Genomic DNA, 26630 nt, shown 5'->3' on the forward strand with positions numbered 1-26630 from the left:
TCTCAGGGACATATCCTGTAGGGACATAAATCACAATCTGTGTAACAAGTAAAGGTCTCTCAGGGACATATCCTGTAGGGACATAAAACACAATCTGTGTAACAAGTAAAGGTCTCTCAGGGACATAAATCACAATCTGTGTAACAAGTAAAGGTCTCTCAGGGACATATCCTGTAGGGACATAAATCACAATCTGTGTAACAAGTAAAGGTCTCTCAGGGACATAAATCACAATCTGTGTAACAAGTAAAGGTCTCTCAGGGACACATCCTGTAGGGACATAAACCACAGGTTATGCGAGTAGGAGACCACCATATGGTGACAAAAATCATTAACTGGAAAAAGAAAACTGAGCAAGTCCATAGTAAAATAAAACGTAACATTTATTCCACCCATATGGGTATTTTAAAAGTTCATGGTTACTCCACCATTAGAAAACAGGACAGTACAAAAGTTAGAGTACAGCTGTGTTAAGCATACGCGTTTCAGCAGAAGCCGTAGTCATAGCCTAACTACAATCAGAGAGATCAGGATTTAAATAACGCCCAAAAACACAGCCATAGTTTAAAACAGATATAAAAATCAGCTGTAGTAACTTAGTGTCAATTAACCCCTTACTCCTGTACACCTTGTAGGGAAAGGAGTAGCAAAGGAACCCTCATATGTCAAAGCTTATATACAAAGGACATGTTATACTTCAAATAATTCAGGGTATATAAAAAAACACAAAAAAAGATGTGAAATATAATCATAAGTTAGTAATACATTTAAAAGTATTAATGGATTGCGAATGAAAAGATTATACATTAAAGGAAGCATAATTCCCATATAAATGTACCCAAAATATTAACTTAACTGACATGGAAGGTAAGAATCAATAAAAGGATAATGTTAATATAGGAACTTTGATTTAGAAACTCGAAACTGAAATACTATCAACTTAAAGTGGAAATAGCGTGACTGAAATTGAACAAAAAGTTATTAGTGGGAGACAAAACTCATAACCCCAATACCTATAGATAATGAGAAAGGAGGATAAGGGGGGACTGTTACAGAAGCATTAGTTATTTTGTTGTGAAGAGCTTATTTCCCAGCAGCAATGCCTGAACCAGCAAGCCAGCACCTAAGAAGGGCTCCAAGAAAACCGTAACAAGTATCATTTCATAAAGAGTTAACTCTTTTTTTTCAGCTTTTAGAAACTATTGCCTAAATACACATTTGCTGGCCTCAGCTCTAAGTTTAGTGATAACCAATCCCATTGTCTAATCACCTCTGGAGCCAGACTGCTAATTGATAAGATGAACTTGTAAACTTGTTATCTTAAGTACTGTAATCCTATTGTGGCCTGTCAAAGGACAGTGCTCTCTATCTAAATGTGTGATGGGGGATTTTGTGCTTCCCCCCCTCTCCCCCTGGGAGTGCCCTGTGTGCATGTAACCTTAATAAAAAGCAGGCTGGGCATCCCAGTCCTGAGTTCTTGTTTGACCCTCAATCGCAGCGTTGACTCGTTTTTGTGGGCAGAAGGGTATCCTAGCTGTACTGCAGCTAAGGGAGATTATTCTATATTTGCGAGACTCATATAGAATACTATGGAAAGCAGCTTCTCCCCTCTTTAGCAATAGGGATCCAGGCTACTAAGCGGTCCATCTCTCAGCGAGACTAAGGGTAACCGTAACATTTGGCGGCAGCAGCGGGATTTTCCTGGATTTCCTAGGAGAGGTACAGAACGGATGGAGATCGCTTACGAAAAATTGAAACGTACAACCCTAAAGGATTTACTTGAAAGCAGAGGGGGGTACGCCAGCAACCGGCCGAGGAGAGAGCTGATCGCAGAATTGACCAAACTGGATCAGAGCTTCACAATGGCGGAAACACCGACCACGATTAGTGACGAAAAAAGCAGGATTGTTCGGGAAAGGCTCTCATTATACGGGCCGAACCCCTCCATGGAATTGGTACAGCAGTTGATGGCGGAGGCAGACGAGGATATACGAGAGACTCGAGCCCACGAACTCAACCTAGCGAACGCACACCGCAATGCTGAAGCCCCGCAGGTAATCATCCCTGTCGAAAATGCTGGGAGGCCCAAGATACCCTATGCGGCATTTCGACCCTTCCTAGAGAGCGAGACAGGGATTGATGAATATTTGGCGGACTTCGAAAGGCAATGTGCCCTGCACCAGATTCCCAACAGAGAGTGGCCCACGATATTGTCTGGGAAACTATCCGGGCGAGCCCTGGAAGCCTTTCGTACTCTGGGTGCTGAGGAAGTGACACAGTATGAGCTAGTTAAGGAGACACTGTTGCGACGGTACGCTGTAACTCTGGACACGTATCGCCGACAGTTTCGGGGCACGGAAAAGAAGCCTAACGATACCCATATGGAATGGGCGCACCGAATGCGGAGAGCGGCAAATCACTGGCTGAGCGGAAGTAAAGCGGTGACTGGGGAGGAAATTTTACAATTGTTTCTCTTAGAACATTTTTATAATGGCATGGAACAGCAAGGGAAGGAATGGCTGCGAGACAGGCGGCCTTCTACCTTAGAAGAAGCAGCCAAATTGGCCGATGAACATTATGACTCCCGTCTTCACGAACCCATGAACTACCGAGCTCCAGCACGGGTCGAACCCAAAGAGGTTTACCGTGCACCCCCTCGTGCTGAATTCAGAGCCCCGGTGCCCACAGGGCCCGTCCGACACTCAGGACCACCCAATAACAGCTCTGAGCGTCCCAGACCGACTTGCCACCGATGCAAGCAACCAGGGCATTTCATGGCTAGCTGCCCCCTTAATACGCACCAGACACCCAGGAATTACAATTACCCCTCTGGGTCCTATCGTCCGGCCCGGGCCCTCTGTGTTAACCAAGAGGCCCCTATGGAGGGATATGTGGGGCCGCTTCACGAGGCAGACCCTGTATATGCTGCCTCAGATAACCGCCAGCACCATCGGCAGAGGGTATGGCTCGAGGGGCGATCTACCGAGGGATTGCGAGACACAGGGGCTACTATCACGCTGGTACAGAGTCATTTGGTGCCAGAGCACAAGCGATCCGGACAGACTGTGGCCGTTAGAGTGGCGGGGGGGGATGTGTACAAAATTCCAACAGCTAAAGTGCATCTTGATTGGGGAGCGGGAAAGGGGGCTGTGAACGTGGGCCTAATGGATAATTTACCTGCCGAAGTACTACTGGGCAACGATTTGGGCCCCATGACTTCTGCCTATGCTCCAGTATGCAACAACGAGGCGGACCCAGTGACTACACGGGCCCAAGCCCGGACGGAGCGAGAGCTCTCACCAGTGCGGGAGACACAGGTAAGACCTACCCCGACCTTGCCTGACAGGTTAGGCCCCATACCCTGGGACACCCCAGATGCTTTCGAGGCAGAGTCTAAGACTGACCCGACCTTACAAAAGTACCGGGAACGAGCAGAGACCGGAGGGGGCGGGGCAGATAACGAAACATTCTTATGGGAAAAAGGGAAACTATACCGCTGGACAGAGAAAAGGGGACAGCATAGGCGACAGCTGGTAGTGCCCCACAAATACCGTCAAGAAATCCTCAAAATAGGCCACGACATCCCCTTAGCAGGCCACCTAGCCGTTACCCGTACCCTACACCGCATTACTCACACGTTCTTTTGGCCAGGGGTGCACGCTGACGTTAGAACTTACTGTAACACCTGCGATGTGTGTCAACGAGTAGGAAGGCGAGGCGATCACCCTAAAGCCCAGCTAGTAAATATGCCCATTGTAGAGGAACCCTTCAGCCGGGTTGCTATTGACCTAGTGGGACCACTGGCTACCCCTAGTCCCTCCGGTAAGCGATACATTCTTACTGTAGTGGACTAAGCTACCAGGTACCCAGAGGCTGTCGCCCTATCCAACATACAAGCGGATACGGTAGCGAATGCACTAGTACAGGTGTTCTCCCAGGTAGGATTTCCAAAAGAAATCCTATCCGACCGAGGCACCCAATTTACGGCTGAATTGACCCAACAACTCTGGCAGGTTTGCAAAATTCAGTCCCTCCTGAGCTCCCCATACCACCCCCAGACGAACGGGCTGTGTGAGAGGTTCAATGGGACCCTCAAGCAAATGCTCAAGACGTTCACTCAGGAATACCGAGACTGGGAACGCTTCCTGCCGCACCTCCTATTTGCTTATCGGGAGGTGCCCCAGGAAACGACAGGGTTCTCTCCCTTCGAGTTGCTCTACGGAAGAAAGGTACGGGGACCCCTAAACCTGATCCGGGAGCACTGGGAGGGAGAGATGGAGGCTGACGGTGTCCCCATTGTGCCATACGTGCTGGAACTCAGGGACCGAATGGAGCAATTAGCCAAATCCGTGCGGGCTAATCTCCAGTTGGCCCAGAGAAGACAGAAAGTATGGTACGATCGGGGGGCCCGAAAGAGAATCTTCACCATAGGACAAAAGGTGTTAGTACTTAAGCCGGTGAAGACAGACAAATTGCAGGCGTCCTGGCAGGGTCCCTACCAGATCGTAGAGAAAAGGGGAGACACCACTTATGTGATAGCTAGCTGCGACGACAACAATCTTAGAAAGACATTCCATGTAAACATGCTCAAGGAATATTTTGAGCGACCAGAGAACGTGACGGCCGTATGTTGTTCCCCTCAGGAAGACCCCGACAGTTTACCCATTCCAGACCTATTAGAAAAGAGCCTCCCCACAGGTATAGTGGCGCAGGTTCAGATAGGGGACCGACTTAGCCCCACTGAAAGGGAGCAGCTCAACCAACTCCTCCAGTCCAAACACCTCACCTTCTCCCCGAAGCCAGGGTACACTACTTTAACCACCCACCAGGTAGATACTCCGGGACAAGCTCCCTTGCGCCAGGCTCCGTACCGAATCCCCGAAGCAGTTAGGACAGGAATGAAGAAGGAGATCGATGAGATGCTCCAGCTCAGGGTAATTGAGCCCTCCGATAGTCCCTGGGCCTCCCCAGTTGTCTTGGTGCCCAAGAAAGATGGGACCACCCGGTTCTGCGTAGACTATCGGAGGCTCAATGAAAATACCGTGACGGACGCTTACCCTATGCCCAGGGTAGACGAGCTACTCGATCGTATAGCCAGGGGAAATTACCTGACCACTATTGACCTCTGCAAAGGTTACTGGCAGATTCCCCTGGCCCCGGAGGCTATCCCCAAGTCGGCATTCGTCACCCCATTCGGCTTATATCAGTTTAGGGTAATGCCGTTTGGGATGAAGAATGCCCCAGCTACATTCCAGCGCTTGGTGGATAGGCTCCTGGATGGCTTCCAGAGTTTTGCTTGCGCCTACCTGGACGACATAGCGATCCACAGTGAGTCCTGGGAGGACCACTTAGCTCATGTGGGAATGGTTCTGGATCAGATCCGGGCTGCTGGCCTGACTCTGAAGCCAGAAAAATGCCACTTTGGGATGGCCGAGGTACAGTACCTGGGTCACCGGGTGGGGTGTGGAAAGCAGCGACCAGAGCCGGCCAAAATAGAAGCTGTCGCCAATTGGCCCACCCCCATCACTAAGACTCAGGTCCTAGCCTTCCTGGGCACGGCAGGGTACTATAGACGGTTCGTACCAGACTACAGCACACTTGCCAAACCCCTGACTGACTTGACCAAGAAGAACTTACCTCGACAGGTCCTGTGGTCTCCCCACTGTGAAACGGCTTTCCAGGCTCTCAAAAATGCTCTAATTAACGCTCCTGTCTTGGCGGCCCCAGCCCTTAACAAACGTTTTATCGTCCATACAGATGCTTCCATGTTCGGGCTGGGAGCCGTCCTCAGCCAAGTAGGCGAAGATGGAGGGGAGCATCCAGTTGCCTACATCAGCCGGAAGCTCCTGCCCCGCGAAGTCAGCTATGCAGCGGTCGAAAAGGAGTGTTTGGCTTTGGTGTGGGCATTAAAGAAATTGACTCCCTATTTATATGGGCAGGAGTTCACTCTGGTCACCGACCATAACCCGTTGGTGTGGCTGAACCGGGTCTCTGGAGATAACGGCAGGCTATTACGTTGGAGCTTATCGTTGCAACCCTTCAATTTCACCATTACTTACAGACCTGGGAAACAGAATGGCAATGCCGACGGGTTGTCCAGACAAACCGACCTCAGCCCCGCATAACCAGCGATCTGGACAGCCTTAGTCTGCCCCGAAAAGGGGTCAGACCGTGTCTGCCAGAGTGTTCCACAGAAAGGGAGCACTGTTACAGAAGCATTAGTTATTTTGTTGTGAAGAGCTTATTTCCCAGCAGCAATGCCTGAACCAGTAAGCCAGCGCCTAAGAAGGGCTCCAAGAAAACCGTAACAAGTATCATTTCATAAAGAGTTAACTCTTTTTTTTCAGCTTTTAGAAACTATTGCCTAAATACACATTTGCTGGCCTCAGCTCTAAGTTTAGTGATAACAAATCCCATTGTCTAATCACCTCTGGAGCCAGACTGCTAATTGATAAGATGAACTTGTAAACTTGTTATCTTAAGTACTGTAATCCTATTGTGGCCTGTCAAAGGACAGTGCTCTCTATCTAAATGTGTGATGGGGGATTTTGTGCTTCCCCCCCTCTCCCCCTGGGAGTGCCCTGTGTGCATGTAACCTTAATAAAAAGCAGGCTGGGCATCCCAGTCCCGAGTTCTTGTTTGACCCTCAATCGCAGCGTTGACTCGTTTTTGTGGGCAGAAGGGTATCCTAGCTGTACTGCAGCTAAGGGAGATTATTCTATATTTGCGAGACTCATATAGAATACTATGGAAAGCAGCTTCTCCCCTCTTTAGCAATAGGGATCCAGGCTACTAAGCGGTCCATCTCTCAGCGAGACTAAGGGTAACCGTAACAGGGACTTAAAATGGAAAATCATTACTCAGTAAAAAGGAGACTCACAGGTCCTGTTGCTGCAATTTATTTTATCTTCACCACAAATAACTGTACTTTTGAGTAAAATATCATGGGCTCCCTTCTACGTCCGCCTGCACCCCCGCCCACTACCAACCTCACTGCTCAGATTATTGCTGGTCACTTCAAAAATAAAATTTGACACCATTAGAAAATATATCTACACCTCACACCCCTCAAACCCAGCACTCCTACCCACCCCTTCTATTAACTAAGCTCTATGCTACTTCCCTCCTGTAACAGAGGAAAAAGTCTCTGTACTCCTATCTTTGGCTCATCTCACAACCTGCCCACATGACCCTATTCCTTCACAACTTCTTCCCTCTCTCTTTGCTTCACTAACCACTTCCCTAACTCATCTCTTTAATCAATCTCTCACCGCTAGCACATTTCCTGAAATATTCAAGCATGTGTGAATCATACCAATCCCTCGCTTGACCCCTCCACCCGTTCTAACTATCGACTGGTCTCCTTATTTCCCTTTGCTTCAAAATTATTTGAATGACTGGTCTATAATCGGCTAACTCAATTTCTCACAACTCCTTACTTGATCCACCACAATCTGATTTCCGCTCTAAATACTCAACAGAAACCGCTCTTACTAAAGCAACAAATTACCTTTTATCAGCTAAAACAAAAGGCCACTTACTCTTTACTAATTCTTCTTGACCTGTCAGTTGCTTTTGACACAGTCGACCATCGTCTGCTCCTAAAATACTACATTAATTTGGCATCCAAGACACAGACCTCTCCTGGTTTGCCTATATCTCTCAAACTGCTCAGTTTCTTTTAACAACATATCTTCTGATCCTTTGCCTCTATCAGTTGGAGTACCACAAGGCTCTGTCTTGGGTCCCTTGCTTTTCTCTCTCTATAACATCCTCCCTTGGAAAACTTATTGCCTCCTTTGGCTTCCAGTATCATTACATGCTGATGATACCAAACATCTATCTTTCCTCTCCTGATATCTCTCCCTCTTTACTCAACCAGATTTCCAACTACCTCTCTGCAATTTCCTCTTGGATGTCTTCACACTACCTCCAACTCATTCTGTCCAAAACTGAGCTGCTTCTTATCCCCCCCCCCCCCTCTTCAAGACATCCAACACCTGATATTTCTCTGACAGTTGGAGGCTCTCAACACATCACCCCAGGTCCGCTGTCTTGGGGTCACACTTGATTCAGAACTCACATTCAACCCACATATGCAACATTTCCAGAATTTATCCCTTCCTTAGTCAAAAAACTACAAAAATACTAATTCATTTCCTCATTTTGTCACGCATTGATTATTGCAGTCTAATTCTAAATGAACTTCCAAAACACTGCCTCTCTCCTTCCTCCAATCTATCCAGACCAGTTATGTAAAATAGTATAAGTATATATATATATATATATATATATATATCACAGAGAAAGTCCAGCACTCACTCACAATCTCTCAACGAAGATAAAAAGCAGCAATGGAAGAGTTAGTTACCGCATCTGGCCAAATGGGAAAAGTCCAGTGTTACAAACTGCTGTTTGTAACTGGCCCTTTAAATGAAAAATTGCCCTGCTTCCCTGGATTTTGGAGAAGCCTATTTGCCAGCCTCCTTCCACATGACTATGGCCCCTGGAAGATTGTGCCCCTGAGGACATATTGACTTTTGTTGGGTGTGTGTGGCCCTTTAAGAACCATCTGGGGACATATGGTGACTTTGATGAACAATGCCCCTTTAAGACTATGTCCCCAGACCTGTGAAATGACTTGTCCCTGGCTTTCTCCCACTTGGTTCAGTTTCATTGTGTGCCATTAAGAGTTAAATTTTGTTCAGCTTCAAGAAACCTATTCTAAATACAAGTCTGCTGGGATTAGCTCTAATTAGGTTTAGTGATCAACTTTCCCATTGTCTAATCAGACTAGTATTGATAAGGTGGACTGCATTGTTTTATTGTGTGTAATGTTATCTGCTGAAGTAAATGTTGTGGCCTGTCAAAGGGAGTGTCTCTCTATCTAATATCAAATGTGTGATGGGGGATTTTATGCCTCCCCCTGAGAGTGTCCTGTTTGCATGTAACCTGAATAAAAGCAGGCTGTGTGCTCCAGCACATCAGACCTATTTTCTGTCCCTCTAACTTGCAGCTTTGACTCATGTTTGTAGGGGACAGCTTCAGCTAATATCACTACAGGGATTGCTGACTATGGTGCTGATGATTCTTTGGTGAGCGCTAGGAGCATCCTTTTCTACGGTCCAACTTCCAGCCAGCCTGGAGGCAACCGTAACATTTGGCGGCAGCGGTGGGATTGGCGTCCTAGCGCAAGGAGCAGCACCACAACAGCACTGGTATCGTAGGAAAGTTATTGAGGGCAACGCTAGCCACTGCGCAGCGTCCCTACCTACAGCAGCATGGAGCTGACAAGACACTATTCAGAACCCTGTGAAGAGCACCTCAACCTGATCCGTCGCTATGAGGGCGCGGATTTCGTTCCAGAGGTAAAGAGGCGGCTAGTCCGATATGGTCCAGACCCTGCACAGGAGGTAGTCAGTCGCATCATCCGGGAATTGGATACGGAGAACAAAGCGGCACGAGCCTTTGAGCGCCAACTGTGGAGTTTGAGGGTCTGGACACCTGGTCTCCAGCGAGAAAGTGAGTCACAGGGAGCGGAGAGCAACGACCTCCCTTCCCAGCGGCAGCCAGAGTTACAGGGAGAGGAGAGCAGCGACCTCCCTCCCCAGCGGCAGTATACCGTGCAGAGGGAAGAGACAACCAGTCCCCTTCCCCAGCCAGAGATACCAGAGGCAGCAGGCCTCATAGACTGGTCCTGGGAGGACCCCCAGCAGGCAGGTGGAGATGGGACCGCAGTCTCTCTACCGGCCCTACAGGGATGCTGGGCAGGCGGCCCAGATCCCCAGCGACAGACCCAGCTACAGGGAGGGGAGAGCATCGACCTCCCTCCCCAGCCGGAGTGTGCCTTCCAGGGAGAGGAGACAACCGGTCTCTCTCCCCAGCCGCAGCATGTTCCACAGGAAGCGGAGAGCATCGACCTCCCTTCCCAACGGCCACCGGAGTATCAGGAGGAGGAGGTAAGCCAATCTCCCCCTCCCCAGCTAACTCCTAACTTGGGCCCAGGGTTAACAGTGGAGATGTTAACCCCCACTGACCCCCACGTTCCCTTTGCCACCGGGCAGGACTATGCCCCAATTCCCCCAGCAGAAGAGCTGGCATCAGGACAGAGCACTGCTGGCCTCTGCCCTACAGACCTTGTCCTTGTTACAGGACTGGCCTACAAACCCCTCACCCCAGCAGAAGCGCTGGCACCAGGGCAGAGTGCCGCTGGCCTCTGCCCCCCAAGTACCATCAGCTATTTGCCCAGCTGCGCCAGGAAGGCAGAGGATGCTACACTTTCATCCTATAACCTGGAACTTACAGGCCAGTGCTACTTGTTGTGGGGGGGCTGCTTGTGTTTATTTGTGGGTGGGTTGCGAGACTAACTTAGGCACTGACCGACAGAAGGTCAGGTGCCTGGTTAGTCTCCCTCCAAAAGGGGAGATATGTTACAAACTGCTGTTTGTAACTGGCCCTTTAAATGAAAAATTGCCCTGCTTCCCTGGATTTTGGAGAAGCCTATTTGCCAGCCTCCTTCCACATGACTATGGCCCCTGGAAGATTGTGCCCCTGAGGACATATTGACTTTTGTTGGGTGTGTGTGGCCCTTTAAGAACCATCTGGGGACATATGGTGACTTTGATGAACAATGCCCCTTTAAGACTATGTCCCCAGACCTGTGAAATGACTTGTCCCTGGCTTTCTCCCACTTGGTTCAGTTTCATTGTGTGCCATTAAGAGTTAAATTTTGTTCAGCTTCAAGAAACCTATTCTAAATACAAGTCTGCTGGGATTAGCTCTAATTAGGTTTAGTGATCAACTTTCCCATTGTCTAATCAGACTAGTATTGATAAGGTGGACTGCATTGTTTTATTGTGTGTAATGTTATCTGCTGAAGTAAATGTTGTGGCCTGTCAAAGGGAGTGTCTCTCTATCTAATATCAAATGTGTGATGGGGGATTTTATGCCTCCCCCTGAGAGTGTCCTGTTTGCATGTAACCTGAATAAAAGCAGGCTGTGTGCTCCAGCACATCAGACCTATTTTCTGTCCCTCTAACTTGCAGCTTTGACTCATGTTTGTAGGGGACAGCTTCAGCTAATATCACTACAGGGATTGCTGACTATGGTGCTGATGATTCTTTGGTGAGCGCTAGGAGCATCCTTTTCTACGGTCCAACTTCCAGCCAGCCTGGAGGCAACCGTAACATCCAGGTACCTCGTCAAGGTCTCTTCCAAAAACCTGGGTCCCTAAACAGCCACACAATGCAGGCTCACAATCAAACAACTGTGAAAAAAATACATACATACATACACATATATATACACACACACACAAATAAAATATTATTTTTCCAATAGGGGGGCTATTGGAAAAAATATATTTTATTCAGAAAAAAAAAAAAAGTCCTCTTCTTTTGGCTGGGGGTTCACGTGCGGCTGTGCGCATATGGAGGAACATCCACTGGCTTCAGCTAGACTCATACACCTAAGTCGCCGATCTACATCAGCTGCTCCACTCTGCCAGTCTCTACACTGGCTCCCCATACACTCAAGAATACAATTTAAAGTATTAACCTTAACTTACAAAGCACTCAACAGCCTCACTCTTAACTATATTTCCTCTCTCATCTCCAAATATTCCTCATCCCGTCCAATTCGATCAAACTCTGACTTACGTCTCTCCACTCCCGTTATTTCTACGTCCTACTCCCATCTCCAAGACTTCTCACGTGCTGCCCCTGTCCTCTGGAACTCTCTACTCCGCTCCATAAGACTCTCTTCCACCTTGTATAGCTCCTTGAGAACCCACCTATTCTGAGAGGCTTTCAATCTCTCCTCCATCTCTCATCCATACCAAACTAATACATGAACTGCCTGACTCACTGCTACTACAATCCACGTGACACACTACCCCAAGCTTTATGTCTCTGCTCCCTAAACCTGTAGGCTGTGAGCTCTCCGGAGCAGGGCCCTCTTCCTCCTGTACTACATTAGTCTGTTATGTTTTGTATTTTATCACAAATCCTTGTTGTTGTATAACCCCCCTCTGTACCCAGCGCTATGGAATTTTGCAGCGCTATACAAATAAATGATAATAATGGGCTAGATTACATGTGGAGCACTAATATAACTTTCGTGATATCTAGCGCTCCACTTGTAACCTGGCCCTATGTTTTATAGCAAAGAACATTTGCAATTATAAAGTAAATTGTAAAATTCAAGCTAATAAAATATGTAATGTCTGTTTGTCTTTAAATAAAGTATAAACATATTTTAAACACCCAGTTGGATTTTCTCATTTTCAAGTTTCTGCAAACCCTATTTTGTACAAGGGAAGGTACACAGGGCAGGGATCAGTACAAGGGAAGGTACACAGGGCAGGAGCAGTACAAGGGAAAGGTACACAGGGCAGGAGCAGTACAAGGGAAAGGTACACAGGTCAGGGAGCAGTACAAAGGGAAGGTACACAGGGCAGGGAGCAGTACAAAGGGAAGGTACACAGGGCAGGAGCAGCACAAGGGAAGGTACACAGGGCAGGAGCAGCACAAGGGAAGGTACACAGGGCAGGAGCAGCACAAGGGAAGGTACACAGGGCAGGGAGCAGCACAAGGGAAGGTACACAGGGCATGGAGCAGCGCAAGGGAAGGTACACAGGGCATGGAGCAGCGCAAGGGAAGGTACACAGGGCAGGGAGCAGCGCAAGGGAAGGTACGGAGGGCAGGGAGCAGCGCAAGGGAAGGTACGGAGGGCAGGGAGCAGTGCAAGGGAAGGTACGGAGGGCAGGAGCAGCACAAGGGAAGGTACACAGGGCAGGGAGCAGTACAAGGGAAGGTACACAGGGCAGGAGCAGTACAAGGGAAGGGTACATAGGGCATGAGTAGTGCAGGGGAAGATACACAGGGCAGGAGCAGTACAAGGGAAAGTACACAGGGCTGTATATCTCATGTATGATTTTATTATGTAACAAATGTCTGTAATAAACACACAGATTTTATAGCTGTTTAACACAAGATTAGGTGTCATTTATATGTGTTTAACACTAGATTATGTGTCACTTATATGTGTTTAACACTAGATTATGAGTCACTTATATGCGTCTTTGTCCCATTCCCTGTAGAGTTATATAACTTATTACCTAGAGACCTGAGGGTCTGGTAATTCTCCATCATCACATCCTTATAAAGCTCTTTTTGTTCTTCAGTTAAACAGCCCCACTCCTCCTCCGTGAAATAAACTGCAACTTCATCAAACTCCATTGGTTCCTTAAAATTTAAAAAATAAATCAAACCATTAAAACAGGATTTAACTTAAAGTGTAAACCACACAGACTACACTGACTGTGACTATGACCATGAGAAAACCCAGAGCTAAGCCATTGACCATGAACAGACCATATGGTTAGTGTGCTCACTCCCCCCTGGGGTTGTGATGTGTGTGTAGTATAAAGATCATGAACAAACCCAGAGCTCAGCCGGTGACCATGAACAGACCATATAGTCAGTGTGCTCACTCCCCCTGGGGTTGTGCTGTATGTGTTGTATAAAGGCCGCTTAGCACCAGACGTCACACACAGCATCAGATAAGTGACAATATGACTAATCGTCCTCACCTCCCCAGTCGGTATGTAGATCTCTGAGGTTTGGTTTTTCTCAGTTGTCTTCTTGGTCACATGTAAATAAGCTGAATACTCCAGGAACTGGTTGTGGTCTTTTAGTAACGTGTGTGACACTAACAGGTACTCACTTGTCACTCACAGTAACATTGACCTAAAACTATAGAGGAGAGTAAATGTTACATATAAACGTACAGATAAACTACAGATCTGGGTCTACATCAAAAAAACTTCTGACATTGAAACCATTAAGTTACTAACTATGTGCTAGATTATGAGCGGCGTGTTATTTAACGCTCCTGCTTGTGTGTTATCTCCGCAAGAAATAGTTTCTGCTCAACGCGCATATTAAAAGTTGAAAGTAAAAAGTATTTGCACGTGCGCTAACCCGACGCTGGCAAAAAGCATAACTTAAAATACCGTGACTGCATTAAAGGGACAGTCTACACCAGAATTGTATTGTTTAAAAAGATAGATAATCCCTTTGATTCCTATTCCCCAGTTTTGCATAACCAACACAGTTATAATAATACACTTTTTACCTCTGTGACTACCTTGTATCTAAGTAGAAAAGTAGTCTCCAGCTGTGGTGAGTAAAATAACCTTTATTTTGCATACAGGGACCAGTTAAGCAATGTTTCGGGCTAACACTAAGCCCTTTCTCAAGCTTGACATTTAATGAGTATAACAGTGTTTAAATAGCCATAATGGCGCCAAATGATTGTGATAATTGCGTTAATATCGCCATCTAGTGGTAAAAAATACATACTACATATATATAAAAAAAAAAATCTATCTACAACAAATGTGTTACAAAATATGTGCTACAAAATTTAACAGTGTATACACTAAAGGATACAGTGCCTAGCAATCCTACACAGATAAAAAAAAGTGTAAAATTATAAAAATTACAAACATAATATAAATATTAATTATATAAATTCAGTGTTGAAAATATTTTTTAAAAAAAATAATATTAATAAATACTGATTATGTTATAAATTTCATCTATAAAGATTCCATCCATAAAAACACAATCAATACATTTCTTAAAAATTAGTATATGTAAGAAAATCCTAAAAATTGGTTCCACATACACCAGTAAGTCAAAAATAAAAATAAAAAAACTAATAAAAAAAATATACTAATTTTTAAGAAATGTATTGATTGTGTTTTTATGGATGGAATCTTTATAGATGAAATTTATAACATAATGAGTATTTATTAATATTTTTAAAAAAAATATACAGGGAGTGCAGAATTATTAGGCAAGTTGTATTTTTGAGGATTAATTTTATTATTGAACAGCAACCATGTTCTCAATGAACCCAAAAAACTCATTAATATCAAAGCTGAATAGTTTTGGAAGTAGTTTTTAGTTTGTTTTTAGTTATAGCTATTTTAGGGGGATATCTGTGTGTGCAGGTGACTATTACTGTGCATAATTATTAGGCAACTTAACAAAAAACAAATATATACCCATTTCAATTATTTATTTTTACCAGTGAAACCAATATAACATCTCAACATTCACAAATATACATTTCTGACATTCAAAAACAAAACAAAAACAAATCAGTGACCAATATAGCCACCTTTCTTTGCAAGGACACTCAAAAGCCTGCCATCCATGGATTCTGTCAGTGTTTTGATCTGTTCACCATCAACATTGTGTGCAGCAGCAACCACAGCCTCCCAGACACTGTTCAGAGAGGTATACTGTTTTCCCTCCTTGTAAATCTCACATTTGATGATGGACCACAGGTTCTCAATGGGGTTCAGATCAGGTGAACAAGGAGGCCATGTCATTAGATTTTCTTCTTTTATACCCTTTCTTGCCAGCCACGCTGTGGAGTACTTGGACGCGTGTGATGGAGCATTGTCCTGCATGAAAATCATGTTTTTCTTGAAGGATGCAGACTTCTTCCTGTACCACTGCTTGAAGAAGGTGTCTTCCAGAAACTGGCAGTAGGACTGGGAGTTGAGCTTGACTCCATCCTCAACCCGAAAAGGCCCCACAAGCTCATCTTTGATGATACCAGCCCAAACCAGTACTCCACCTCCACCTTGCTGGCATCTGAGTCGGACTGGAGCTCTCTGCCCTTTACCAATCCAGCCACGGGCCCATCCATCTGGCCCATCAAGACTCACTCTCATTTCATCAGTCCATAAAACCTTAGAAAAATCAGTCTTGAGATATTTCTTGGCCCAGTCTTGACATTTCAGCTTGTGTGTCTTGTTCAGTGGTGGTCGTCTTTCAGCCTTTCTTAGCTTGGCCATGTCTCTGAGTATTGCACACCTTGTGCTTTTGGGCACTCCAGTGATGTTGCAGCTCTGAAATATGGCCAAACTGGTGGCAAATGGCATCTTGGAAGCTGCACGCTTGACTTTTCTCAGTTCATGGGCAGTTATTTTGCGCCTTGGTTTTTCCACACGCTTCTTGCGACCCTGTTGACTATTTTGAATGAAACGCTTGATAGTTCGATGATCACGCTTCAGAAGCTTTGCAATTTTAAGAGTGCTGCATCCCTCTGCAAGATATCTCACTATTTTTGACTTTTCTGAGCCTGTCAAGTCCTTCTTTTGACCCATTTTTGCCAAAGGAAAGGAAGTTGCCTAATAATTATGCACACCTGATATAGGGTGTTGATGTCATTAGACCACACCCCTTCTCATTACAGAGATGCACATCACCTAATATGCTTAATTGGTAGTAGGCTTTCGAGCCTATACAGCTTGGAGTAAGATAACATGCATAAATAGGATGATGTGGTCAAAATACTCATTTGCCTAATAATTCTGCACACAGTGTATTTTCAACACTGAATTTATATAATTAATAGTTATATTATGTTTGTAATTTTTATAATTTTACACTTTTTTTTATCTGTGTAGGATTGCTAGGCACTGTATCCTTTAGTGCAGTGATTTTTAACCTTTTTTTTTGCCGTGGCACACTTTTTTACATTAAAAAATCCTGTGGCACACCACCATCCCAAAATGTTAAAAAAATCACACATTGTAGCCTAATACAGCATATATATATATATACACATACACACAAACACACACATACTGTATGTATTGTGCTGTTATGCCATGCCTCCTACAAACTACCCCTGCACTGGGAGTAAAAAACAAGCAAAGTTTAAAAAATATGTCACACTGTTGTCAGTCTGCCGTGGCACACCTGAGGATCTATCACGGCACACTAGTGTGCCACGGCACACTGGTTGAAAAACACTGCTTTAGTGTATACACTGTTAAATTTTGTAGCACATATTTTGTAACAAATTTGTTGTAGATAGATTTTTTTAATATATGTAGTATGTATTTTTTACCACTAGATGGCGATATTAACGCAATTATCACAATCATTTGGCGCCATTATGGCTATTTAAACACTGTTATACTCATTAAATGTCAAGCTTGAGAAAGGGCTTAGTGTTAGCTCAAAACGTTGCTATACTGGTCCCTGTATGCAAAATAAAGGTTATTTTACTCACCACAGCTGGAGACTACTTTTCTACTTTGATTTATTTGGGCTTGGTAAGCCTTCTCCGCGCTCCTGTGAGTAGTGGGTACTGTATGCAATTTGCTTATTTCAAGTATATACCTTGTATATAGGCCTCTGCAGACTGCCCCTTATCTCAGTTATATTAATAAACTTTTTACCTTTGTGATTACCTTGTATCTAAGCCTCTGCAAACTGCCCCCTTATTTCAGTTCTTTTGACAGATATATTATTATTCTTTTATTATAATGCGCCAACAGATTCCGCAGCACTGCCCATGGGTACAAGGATAAATGTACAACGGAGAAACAATACAATAAAAGACAACATTTTACAGACAGGTACAGGGGGAATTGAGGGGTCTATTCTCGAGGAATTTACAATCTAGATTTGCATTTTAGCCAATCAGTGCTGACTCCTAGGTAACGCCACATGCGTGAGCACAATGTTATGTATATAGCAGACATGAACTAACACCCTCTAGTTGTGAAAAACTGTCAAAATGCATTCTGATAAGAGGCGGCATTATTGGCTAAGAAATTAGCATATGAACTTACCTAGGTTTAGCTTTCAACTAAGAATACCAAGAGAGCAAAAGCAAAATTGATAATAAAAGTAAATTGGAATGTTTAAAATGATATGCCCTATCTGAATCATGAAAGTTTATTTTTGACTAGACTGTCCCTTTAACGTATTGCCCCAGTAAAATTCCTGTCAAAAGTGGCCCAAATATATATATATATATATATATATATATACACACACATATATACATATATATATACACACATATATACACACACATATATACACACACACACACACACAATCGTATTGAAAAGTTTAGGCACCCCTGACAATTTCCATGATTTTCATTTATAAATAATTGGGTGTTTGGAGCAGCAATTTCATTTTGATCTATCAAATAACTGAAGGACACAGTAATATTTCAGTAGTGAAATGAGGTTTATTGGATTAACAGAAAATGTGCAATATGCATCAAAACGAAATTAGACAGGTGCATAAATTTGGGCACCCCAACAGAAATATTGCATTAATATTTAGTCAAGCCTCCTTTAGCAGTAATAACAGCCTCTAGATGCTTCCTATAGCCTGTAATGAGTGTCTGGATTCTGGATGAAGGTATTTTGGACCATTCCTCCTTGCAAAACATCTCCAGTTCAGTTAGGTTTGATGGTTGCCGAGCATGGACAGCCCGCTTGAAATCAACCCACAGATTTTCAATGATATTCAGGTCTGGGGACTGGGATTGCCATTCCAGAACATTGTACTTGATCCTCTGCATAAATGCCAGAGTAGATTTTGAGCAGTGTTTTGGGTCGATGTCTTGTTGAAATATCCAGCCCCGGCGTAACTTTGTGACTGATTCCTCAACATTATTCTCAAGTATCTGCTGATATTGAGTGGAATCCATGCGACCCTCAACGTTAACAAGATTCCCAGTACTGGCAATGGCCACACAGCAAGATGGAACATCTACCAAATTTTAATTTGAGTAGCAAGTGTTTGTCTTGGAACGCTGTGTTCTTTTGCCGCCATGCATAATGCCCCTTTGTTATGACCAAATAACTCAAATCTTTGTTTCATCAGTCCACAGCACCTTCTTCCAAAATGAAGCTGGCTTGTCCAAATGTGCGTTTGCATACTTTAAGCGACCCCGTTTGTGGTGTGTGTGCAGAAAAGGTTTCTTCTGCATCACTCTCCCATACAGCTTCTCCTTGTGCAAAGTGCGCCGAATTGTTGAACGATGCACAGTGACACAATCTGCAGCAAGATGATGTTGTAGGTCTTTGGAGGTGGTCTGTTTTTGACTGTTCTCTCAATCCTTTGCCTTTCCGATATTTTACTTGGCCTGACACTTCTGGCCTTAACAAGAACTGGGCCTGTGGTCTTCCATTTCCTCACTATGTTCCACACAGTGGACACTGACAGCTTAAATCTCTGCAATAGCTTTTTGTAGCCTTCCACTAAACCATAATGTTGAACAATCTTTGTTTTCAGGTCATTCGAGAGTTGTTTTGAGGCCCCCATGTTGCCACTTAAGGAGAGTAGGGTTGCCACCCGTTCCTTAAAATACAGAACACTTATAAGTTACACATGCTGCAGGGTGTACAGGGAGGAATATGAATAGTGCTGCCAAGAAACACAATACATGTTCCTACCTGCAGCATGTGTAACTCATAAGTGTCCAGGAAAACATGGCTGAGGTGGCAACTCTAGAGGAGAGTCAAAGAGAACAACAACTTGCAATTGGCCACCTTAAATACCTTTTTTCATGATTGGATGCACCTGTCTATGAAGTTCAAGGCTTAATGAGCTCACCAAACCAATTGTGTGTTCCAATTAATCAGTGCAAGGTAGTTACATGTATTCAAATCAACAAAATGACAAGGGTGCCCAAATTTATGCACCTGTCTAATTTTGTTTGGATGCATATTGCACATTTTCTGTTAATCCAATAAACCTCATTTCACTACTGAAATATTAATGTGTCCTTCAGTTATTTGATAGATCAAAATGAAATTGCTGATCCAAACATCCAATTATTTATAAATGAAAATCATGGAAATTGCTAGGGGTGCCTAAACTTTTGCATACAACTGTATATATTTTCTTACCATAATTTGTACAGGTGAAACTGGGACCATCTGGCATTGTGCCAGTGGGTGTGCGTAGTCAGGGGCGAGGTCAAGGGGGCGTGGTGATTGTCGACTGGAACTAATTTTCCAGAGAGGGTTGCTATACAGAGACAGATATGGTAAATAGCCCTGTAATTACTAATTAACCTTTGTGATCAATGCCTATCACAAAGGGCAGTTTTTGCTAAGCAGTTCCCAAGAATGTGTTCTATCTGGACAAGCTCATTATTACACAGCATTGTACCATATAATATGCTAGGCGGGAAATGTCCCCATTACAGAGCAGCACACAATGCACATATACAGAGGTAATACGTAACTTACAACAGGCACTTACCTAGTACACAGACTCTGCACACGTGTGAACTCTTAACCAGGAAGTGATCTGCTAAGGCAAAGCTCATAACAAGATGGCAGCGCTCTGTGACTGTTGCTATGCCCCAAGGCATAACATAGTGCAATCTGCGATGTCATCGCAGAAAGTGCAGGACACCTGCAGAACGTGCAAGACTCTTCAAACAGATCTGCACTGTGTTAAGATTTCTTTAACCGTGCAACTAGAGAGGAGAAAGTTTTATTTTATCTTGAATCCATCCGGTCTGTCAGATTTAGTCTGCCTGGAGACCGGATGTGCACCTCTGCTCTGTATTTTGTTTATTTTTTATTGCCGGTGTCTGCCTGTCAGAGCGCATGGAGACCGTAGGAAAGCTGCACTCTAGCAGTGAGCGCGGCAGAATCTCAGGATGATTCCACCCCTCTTCTGTCTGCTGCTGATCTTCTGTTCGGTAATCTCAGTCCACTGGAGGTAAGACTTTTTAACAGAGAGAGCTGCAATAGTATAACCCTTTCTGGCAATCATAGGGTTAAGTTGTCTCCAAATGTTATGTGGGAGGGGCTGTAACTCTGTGTTTTACAGCTTAAACTGAATGTAAATTTTGATGCTAAAGTGCCCGGTTTTTAAAAATTCGATGAAAAACAAGGGCACTTTAATTCATCAAAATTTACATTTCACTCCTGTTGTTTAAAAAAAAAAAAAAAAACTTTTACTCTTGACAGCAGCTCCAGCTTCCTCCACCCGTCGCAAAACCTCTTCCTGGGTCTAAAATGAGGAATCCGGCTTCCTCCAATCACGGCATTGAATCAGACACCGATTCCCCCGGGTGGGAAGCCGTGATTGGAGGATGACCTATCCATCATTTCTGACATCAGAAATAGCTTGCGACGACCGGAGGAAGCTGGAGCTGCTATGAAGATTAAAAGGTAAAAAAAAAATGTACATTTTGATGAATTAAAGTGCCCCTGTTTTTAATCAAATTTTTAAAAACCGGGCATTTTGTAAATTTTGATGCTATTCACTATAAAGGAACACTGAACCAAATGTTTTCTTTCATGATTCAGATAGAGCATGCAATTTTAAGCAACTTCCTAATTTACTCCTATTATCAATTTATCTTCATTCTCTTGCTATCTTTATTTGAAAAAGAAGGCATCTAAGCTAAGGAGCCAGCCAATTTTTGGTTCAGGACACTGAACAGCACTTGTTTATTGGTAGTTGAATTTATCCACCAATCAGAAAGAACAACAACCCAGGTTGTTCACCAAAAATGGGCCGGGATCTAAACTTACAATCTTGCTTTTCAAATAAAGATACCAAGAGAATGAAGAAAATTTGATAAATAGGAGTAAATTAGAAAGTTGCTTAAAATTGCTGCTCTGTCTGAATCCCTTTAATGGTCCTGTAATCACTCAAGTGTAACTTGCAGGAATGAGTCTGTTCTTATTTCTATTCCTTATTGAAATAATCTGTTCTTTAAAATTAATCTTTTATTTTTCATGTACATAATATTGCATTTAAATACAAAAATATATTTCTCAGTTTAATTAACAATGGTCTAGTGTGTATGTATGAGTGAGAGTCTGTGAGAGTGAGAGTCTGTGAGAGTGAGAGTGTGTGAGAGTGTGAGTGTGAGAGAGAGTGTCTGTGAGTCTGAGAGTGTGTGTGTGTCTGAGTCTGAGAGTGTGTGTGTGTCTGAGAGTGTGTGTGTGTGTCTGAGAGTGCGAGTGTCTGAGAGTGTGAGTGTCTGAGAGTGTGAGTGTCTGAGAGTGTGAGTGTCTGAGAGTGTGAGTGTGTGTGTCTGAGAGTGTGTGTGTGTGTGTCTGAGAGTGTGTGTGTGTGTCTGAGAGTGTGAGTGTGTCTGAGAGTGTGAGTGTGTCTGAGAGTGTGAGTGTGTCTGAGAGTGTGTGTGTGTGTCTGAGAGTGTGTGTCTGAGAGTGTGTGTGTGTGTCTGAGAGTGTGTGTGTGTGTCTGAGAGTGTGTGTGTGTGTCTGAGAGTGTGTGTGTGTCTGAGAGTGTGTGTGTGTCTGAGAGTGTGAGTATGTGTATGTCTGTGAGTGTGTCTGAGAGTGTGTGTGTCTGAGTGTGAGTGTGTCTGAGAGTGTGTGTGTGTGTGTGTGTGTGTCTGAGAGTGTGTGTGTGTCTGAGAGTGTGAGTATGTGTATGTCTGTGAGTGTGTCTGAGAGTGTGTGTGTCTGAGAGTGTGTGTGTGTGTCTGAGAGTGTGTGTGTGTGTGTCTGAGAGTGTGTGTGTGTGTCTGAGAGTGTGCGTGTGTGTGTCTGAGAGTGTGTGTGTGTGTGTCTGAGAGTGTGTGTATATATATATATATATATATATATATATATATATATATATATATATATATATATATATATATATATATATATATATATATATATATATATATATATATATTGAACGCAAATGCAGAATTCTGAAATGTTGCCATTGTGGAGTAAATAAACACATTTTAAATGAGCTAGTGCTTCAGTGTAACAACCTATTTAAAACTGTATTACATTTCAGGATGACCTGCAGAAATGTTTTCACCAAAAAAAAATCTCATCGCAGAAAGTAAAAAAAAGTTCTGCCTCTGGGTTACTATGGAAACGACTAAGCATACAGTGGAAATGTTTTCTTATATTCACATAGCTTTATTGGAAACATAACACAACCGTGCACTGTACACACAGAATAAATAACGTTACATATATAGCTATTTACACATTGTCTCCTACGGAGTGCATGTAGCTGCTGATATAGCAATGCCTGCTCAGTGACCAGCAGTAGCCCTTGGCTTACAGCCTGATACTCATTATGTGACTGCAAAGCCATGTGTGCCAAGAAAATACCCTGCCCTAGTCACTGGCACTGCTCGGGCGGACTGTTAGCGTCTTGCTACCATGGCAACTGCATGTCCCATAGAGTCTGTGAGAGTGAGAGTCTGTGAGAGTGAGAGTGTGTGAGAGTGTGAGTGTGAGAGAGAGTGTCTGTGAGTCTGAGAGTGTGTGTGTGTCTGAGTCTGAGAGTGTGTGTGTGTCTGAGAGTGTGTGTGTGTGTCTGAGAGTGCGAGTGTCTGAGAGTGTGAGTGTCTGAGAGTGTGAGTGTCTGAGAGTGTGAGTGTGTGTGTCTGAGAGTGTGTGTGTGTGTGTGTCTGAGAGTGTGTGTGTGTGTCTGAGAGTGTGAGTGTGTCTGAGAGTGTGAGTGTGTCTGAGAGTGTGTGTGTGTGTCTGAGAGTGTGTGTCTGAGAGTGTGTGTGTGTGTCTGAGAGTGTGTGTGTCTGAGAGTGTGTGTGTGTGTCTGAGAGTGTGTGTGTGTCTGAGAGTGTGTGTGTGTCTGAGAGTGTGTGTGTGTCTGAGAGTGTGAGTATGTGTATGTCTGTGAGTGTGTCTGAGAGTGTGTGTGTCTGAGTGTGAGTGTGTCTGAGAGTGTGTGTGTGTGTGTGTGTGTGTGTGTCTGAGAGTGTGTGTGTGTCTGAGAGTGTGAGTATGTGTATGTCTGTGAGTGTGTCTGAGAGTGTGTGTGTCTGAGAGTGTGTGTGTGTGTCTGAGAGTGTGTGTGTGTCTGAGAGTGTGTGTGTGTGTCTGAGAGTGTGTGTGTGTGTGTCTGAGAGTGTGTGTGTGTGTGTCTGAGAGTGTGTGTGTGTGTGTCTGAGAGTGTGTGTGTGTGTGTCTGAGAGTGTGTGTGTGTGTCTGAGAGTGTGTGTGTATATATATATATATATATATATATATATATATATATATATATATATATTGAACGCAAATGCAGAATTCTGAAATGTTGCCATTGTGGAGTAAATAAACACATTTTAAATGAGCTAGTGCTTCAGTGTAACAACCTATTTAAAACTGTATTACATTTCAGGATGACCTGCAGAAATGTTTTCACCAAAAAAAAATCTCATCGCAGAAAGTAAAAAAAAGTTCTGCCTCTGGGTTACTATGGAAACGACTAAGCATACAGTGGAAATGTTTTCTTATATTCACATAGCTTTATTGGAAACATAACACAACCGTGCACTGTACACACAGAATAAATAACGTTACATATATAGCTATTTACACATTGTCTCCTACGGAGTGCATGTAGCTGCTGATATAGCAATGCCTGCTCAGTGACCAGCAGTAGCCCTTGGCTTACAGCCTGATACTCATTATGTGACTGCAAAGCCATGTGTGCCAAGAAAATACCCTGCCCTAGTCACTGGCACTGCTCGGGCGGACTGTTAGCGTCTTGCTACCATGGCAACTGCATGTCCCATAGTGCTGTGTACCTTACTAGTGCCTGTGTACCTCACTCTTGCCGCACGTCACGTCACTCACTTATGCGCTATTCAGAGCTGCAATACTTAGCTTTAAAGTGAAACTGACTGTAAACAAAGTTTGTCAGGCAGTCAGTAAGGAATATGGAGAGAATGGACTCAAAACTGTCCGTTTTTTAAAAAAGTATGTTAACGGACAGAAAACAGAAATACTGAACTGTCCTGTAAAATACCGGACATCTGGCAAACTGGGACAGAGCCAAACAGGGACAATACCAGTCAAACTGGGACTTCTGGTAAGCCATATATATATATATAAAAAGTCACTAATAAGATAGCACTCACTGGGTTTTAAAAAAAAAAACAAAAAAAACAAAAAAAAAAAACAGCTTTTATTGTAGAATTTTCAAAGATTAAAACGATCCCATGACGTTTCGGTGCCAACCAGCACCTTTATCAAATGGTTCAAACAGTTCCTTCAGGCAGCTGACAAAGCCTGACATCCACAGGGAAAAACAAGTTAAAAACTATGAGACAATGCAGCATTATAAACACATTCGATCTTGATTGCAAACTTAGTTCCACTGTGTGTGTGCACGTTCACGTGCACGTCACTGAGGCCACGCCCCTTCCAGATTTGTAGTGTGTTGTCATAGGTGCAACCAGCACCAACAGAGCTGAAATCCCTGGTAATGGAGCTGTGTGTAACATATGGCTAATTTGCATATTCACTGCTGTATGACGTATCAGGCTAGTGGAAGCGTTTCTGTGCAGATCTGCAAAAGTCCCATATTGATGTTAAAGGGACAGTCTACACCAGAATTTTTATTGTTTTAAAAGATAGATAATCCCTTTATTACCCATTCCCCAGTTTTGCATAACCAACACAGTTATAATAATATACTTTTAACCTCTGTGATTATCTTGTATCTAAGCCTCTGCAAACTGCCCCTTTATTTAAGTTCTTTTGACAGACTTGCAGTTTAGCCAATCAGTGCCTGCTCCCAGATAACTTCACGTGCACGAGCATAGTGTTATCTATATGAAATACATGAACTAACACCCTCTAGTGGTGAAAAACTGTTAAAATGCATTCTGAAAAGAGGTGGCCTTCAAGGTCTAAGAAATTAGCATATGAACCTCCTAGGTTAAGCTTTCAACTAAGAATACCAAGAGAACAAAGCAAAATTGGTGATAAAAGTAAATTGGAAAATCGTTTACAATTACATGCTCTATCTGAATCATGAAAGGTTTTTTTGGCCTAGACTGTCCCTTTAAAAGCAAAGCACTGTTTGCAGAGGACACACTAAATCCTTAAAATAGTACATGTTTCATGTAGGGCTAGAAATGATACATTGTATGCTTAAAGTGAAGGTAAAGTTTTCCGCAATTGAAAGCAGTATTATGTTAATTACTTAATATATAACAAGATCGCTAAATTTTATCACATATTTGTATATATATATAAAAAAATAAATACTTTTTCTCTTCGTGTTCGGCCGCTTATAGCTCCTCCCTCCAGTTAGTTCCTGGTTTCTTTGTGTATTACGTATAGAGCGTTCCCACCCACTCTATACGTATTGTAAATGCGCGTTCGCGATTCTCTGAAAGCTTGCGCATGCGCACATCACGCCGTAAAACATATATCACACAATCCAAATAAAGATTAAAACAAAAAATACGTACACTAACTTTATCCAGAAAACGAAGATTCGGCAAGGCTAAATTGAGCTGAGTAGAAACAGGTTGCGGCCAAACGATACTATTTCCAAATGTTTCTAAACACACTGCGTCCGGGCGAGTTGCTTGATTGAGGACAATTTGCGCATGCACTAAGCTTGAACGAGCATGGCTTACAAGATACAGGAAGTGTAGCTAACGCATGTGCACAATGAATACAAATGAAGTGACGTCAAATGACGGCCGCCTAACGGCCAGACATAGGATTGGCTACTCGAAGAACGTGACCTAGCTCCCAAAAAAAAAAAAAAACGGGCAGATTACAGAACGATTAGTTTCCAGTGTAAAACGGCTGATAAATCGGTAAATATTCAGAAGTAACAAAATTGATGAATTAAACTACCCTTAATTTTTAGGCTATTTACATTTGCAATCATCTAAACATGCTAACTTTACCTTCACTTTAAACATTTGGTATAAAAAGTGTGATAAATATTAGAATCTCATACGCCACAGATCATACATGCCAATCAAATATAAGAAATGACATTGAACAGACCGGCACTGTTTTGTGATTGGTATTG

The 26630-nt window shown here is 43.5% G+C and overlaps 1 protein-coding gene across 1 annotated transcript in view; it reads right to left on the reverse strand.

Annotated features, from left to right (window-relative positions):
- LOC128666709 (oocyte zinc finger protein XlCOF6.1-like) overlaps window positions 1-26630 on the reverse strand; it is a 109541-nt gene that overhangs the window by 78557 nt on the left and 4354 nt on the right. The window contains exons 2-3 of the mRNA XM_053721451.1: window positions 13592-13754; window positions 13118-13244 (exon numbers count right to left, since the gene is read on the reverse strand). Coding sequence (XP_053577426.1) covers window positions 13118-13238 — 121 coding nt within the window. The 5' untranslated portion in view covers window positions 13239-13244; window positions 13592-13754. The remainder of the gene's footprint in view (window positions 1-13117; window positions 13245-13591; window positions 13755-26630) is intronic.

The sequence above is a fragment of the Bombina bombina genome, chromosome 7 (assembly GCF_027579735.1).
Source record: "Bombina bombina isolate aBomBom1 chromosome 7, aBomBom1.pri, whole genome shotgun sequence".
NCBI classification, from domain to species: domain Eukaryota; kingdom Metazoa; phylum Chordata; class Amphibia; order Anura; family Bombinatoridae; genus Bombina; species Bombina bombina.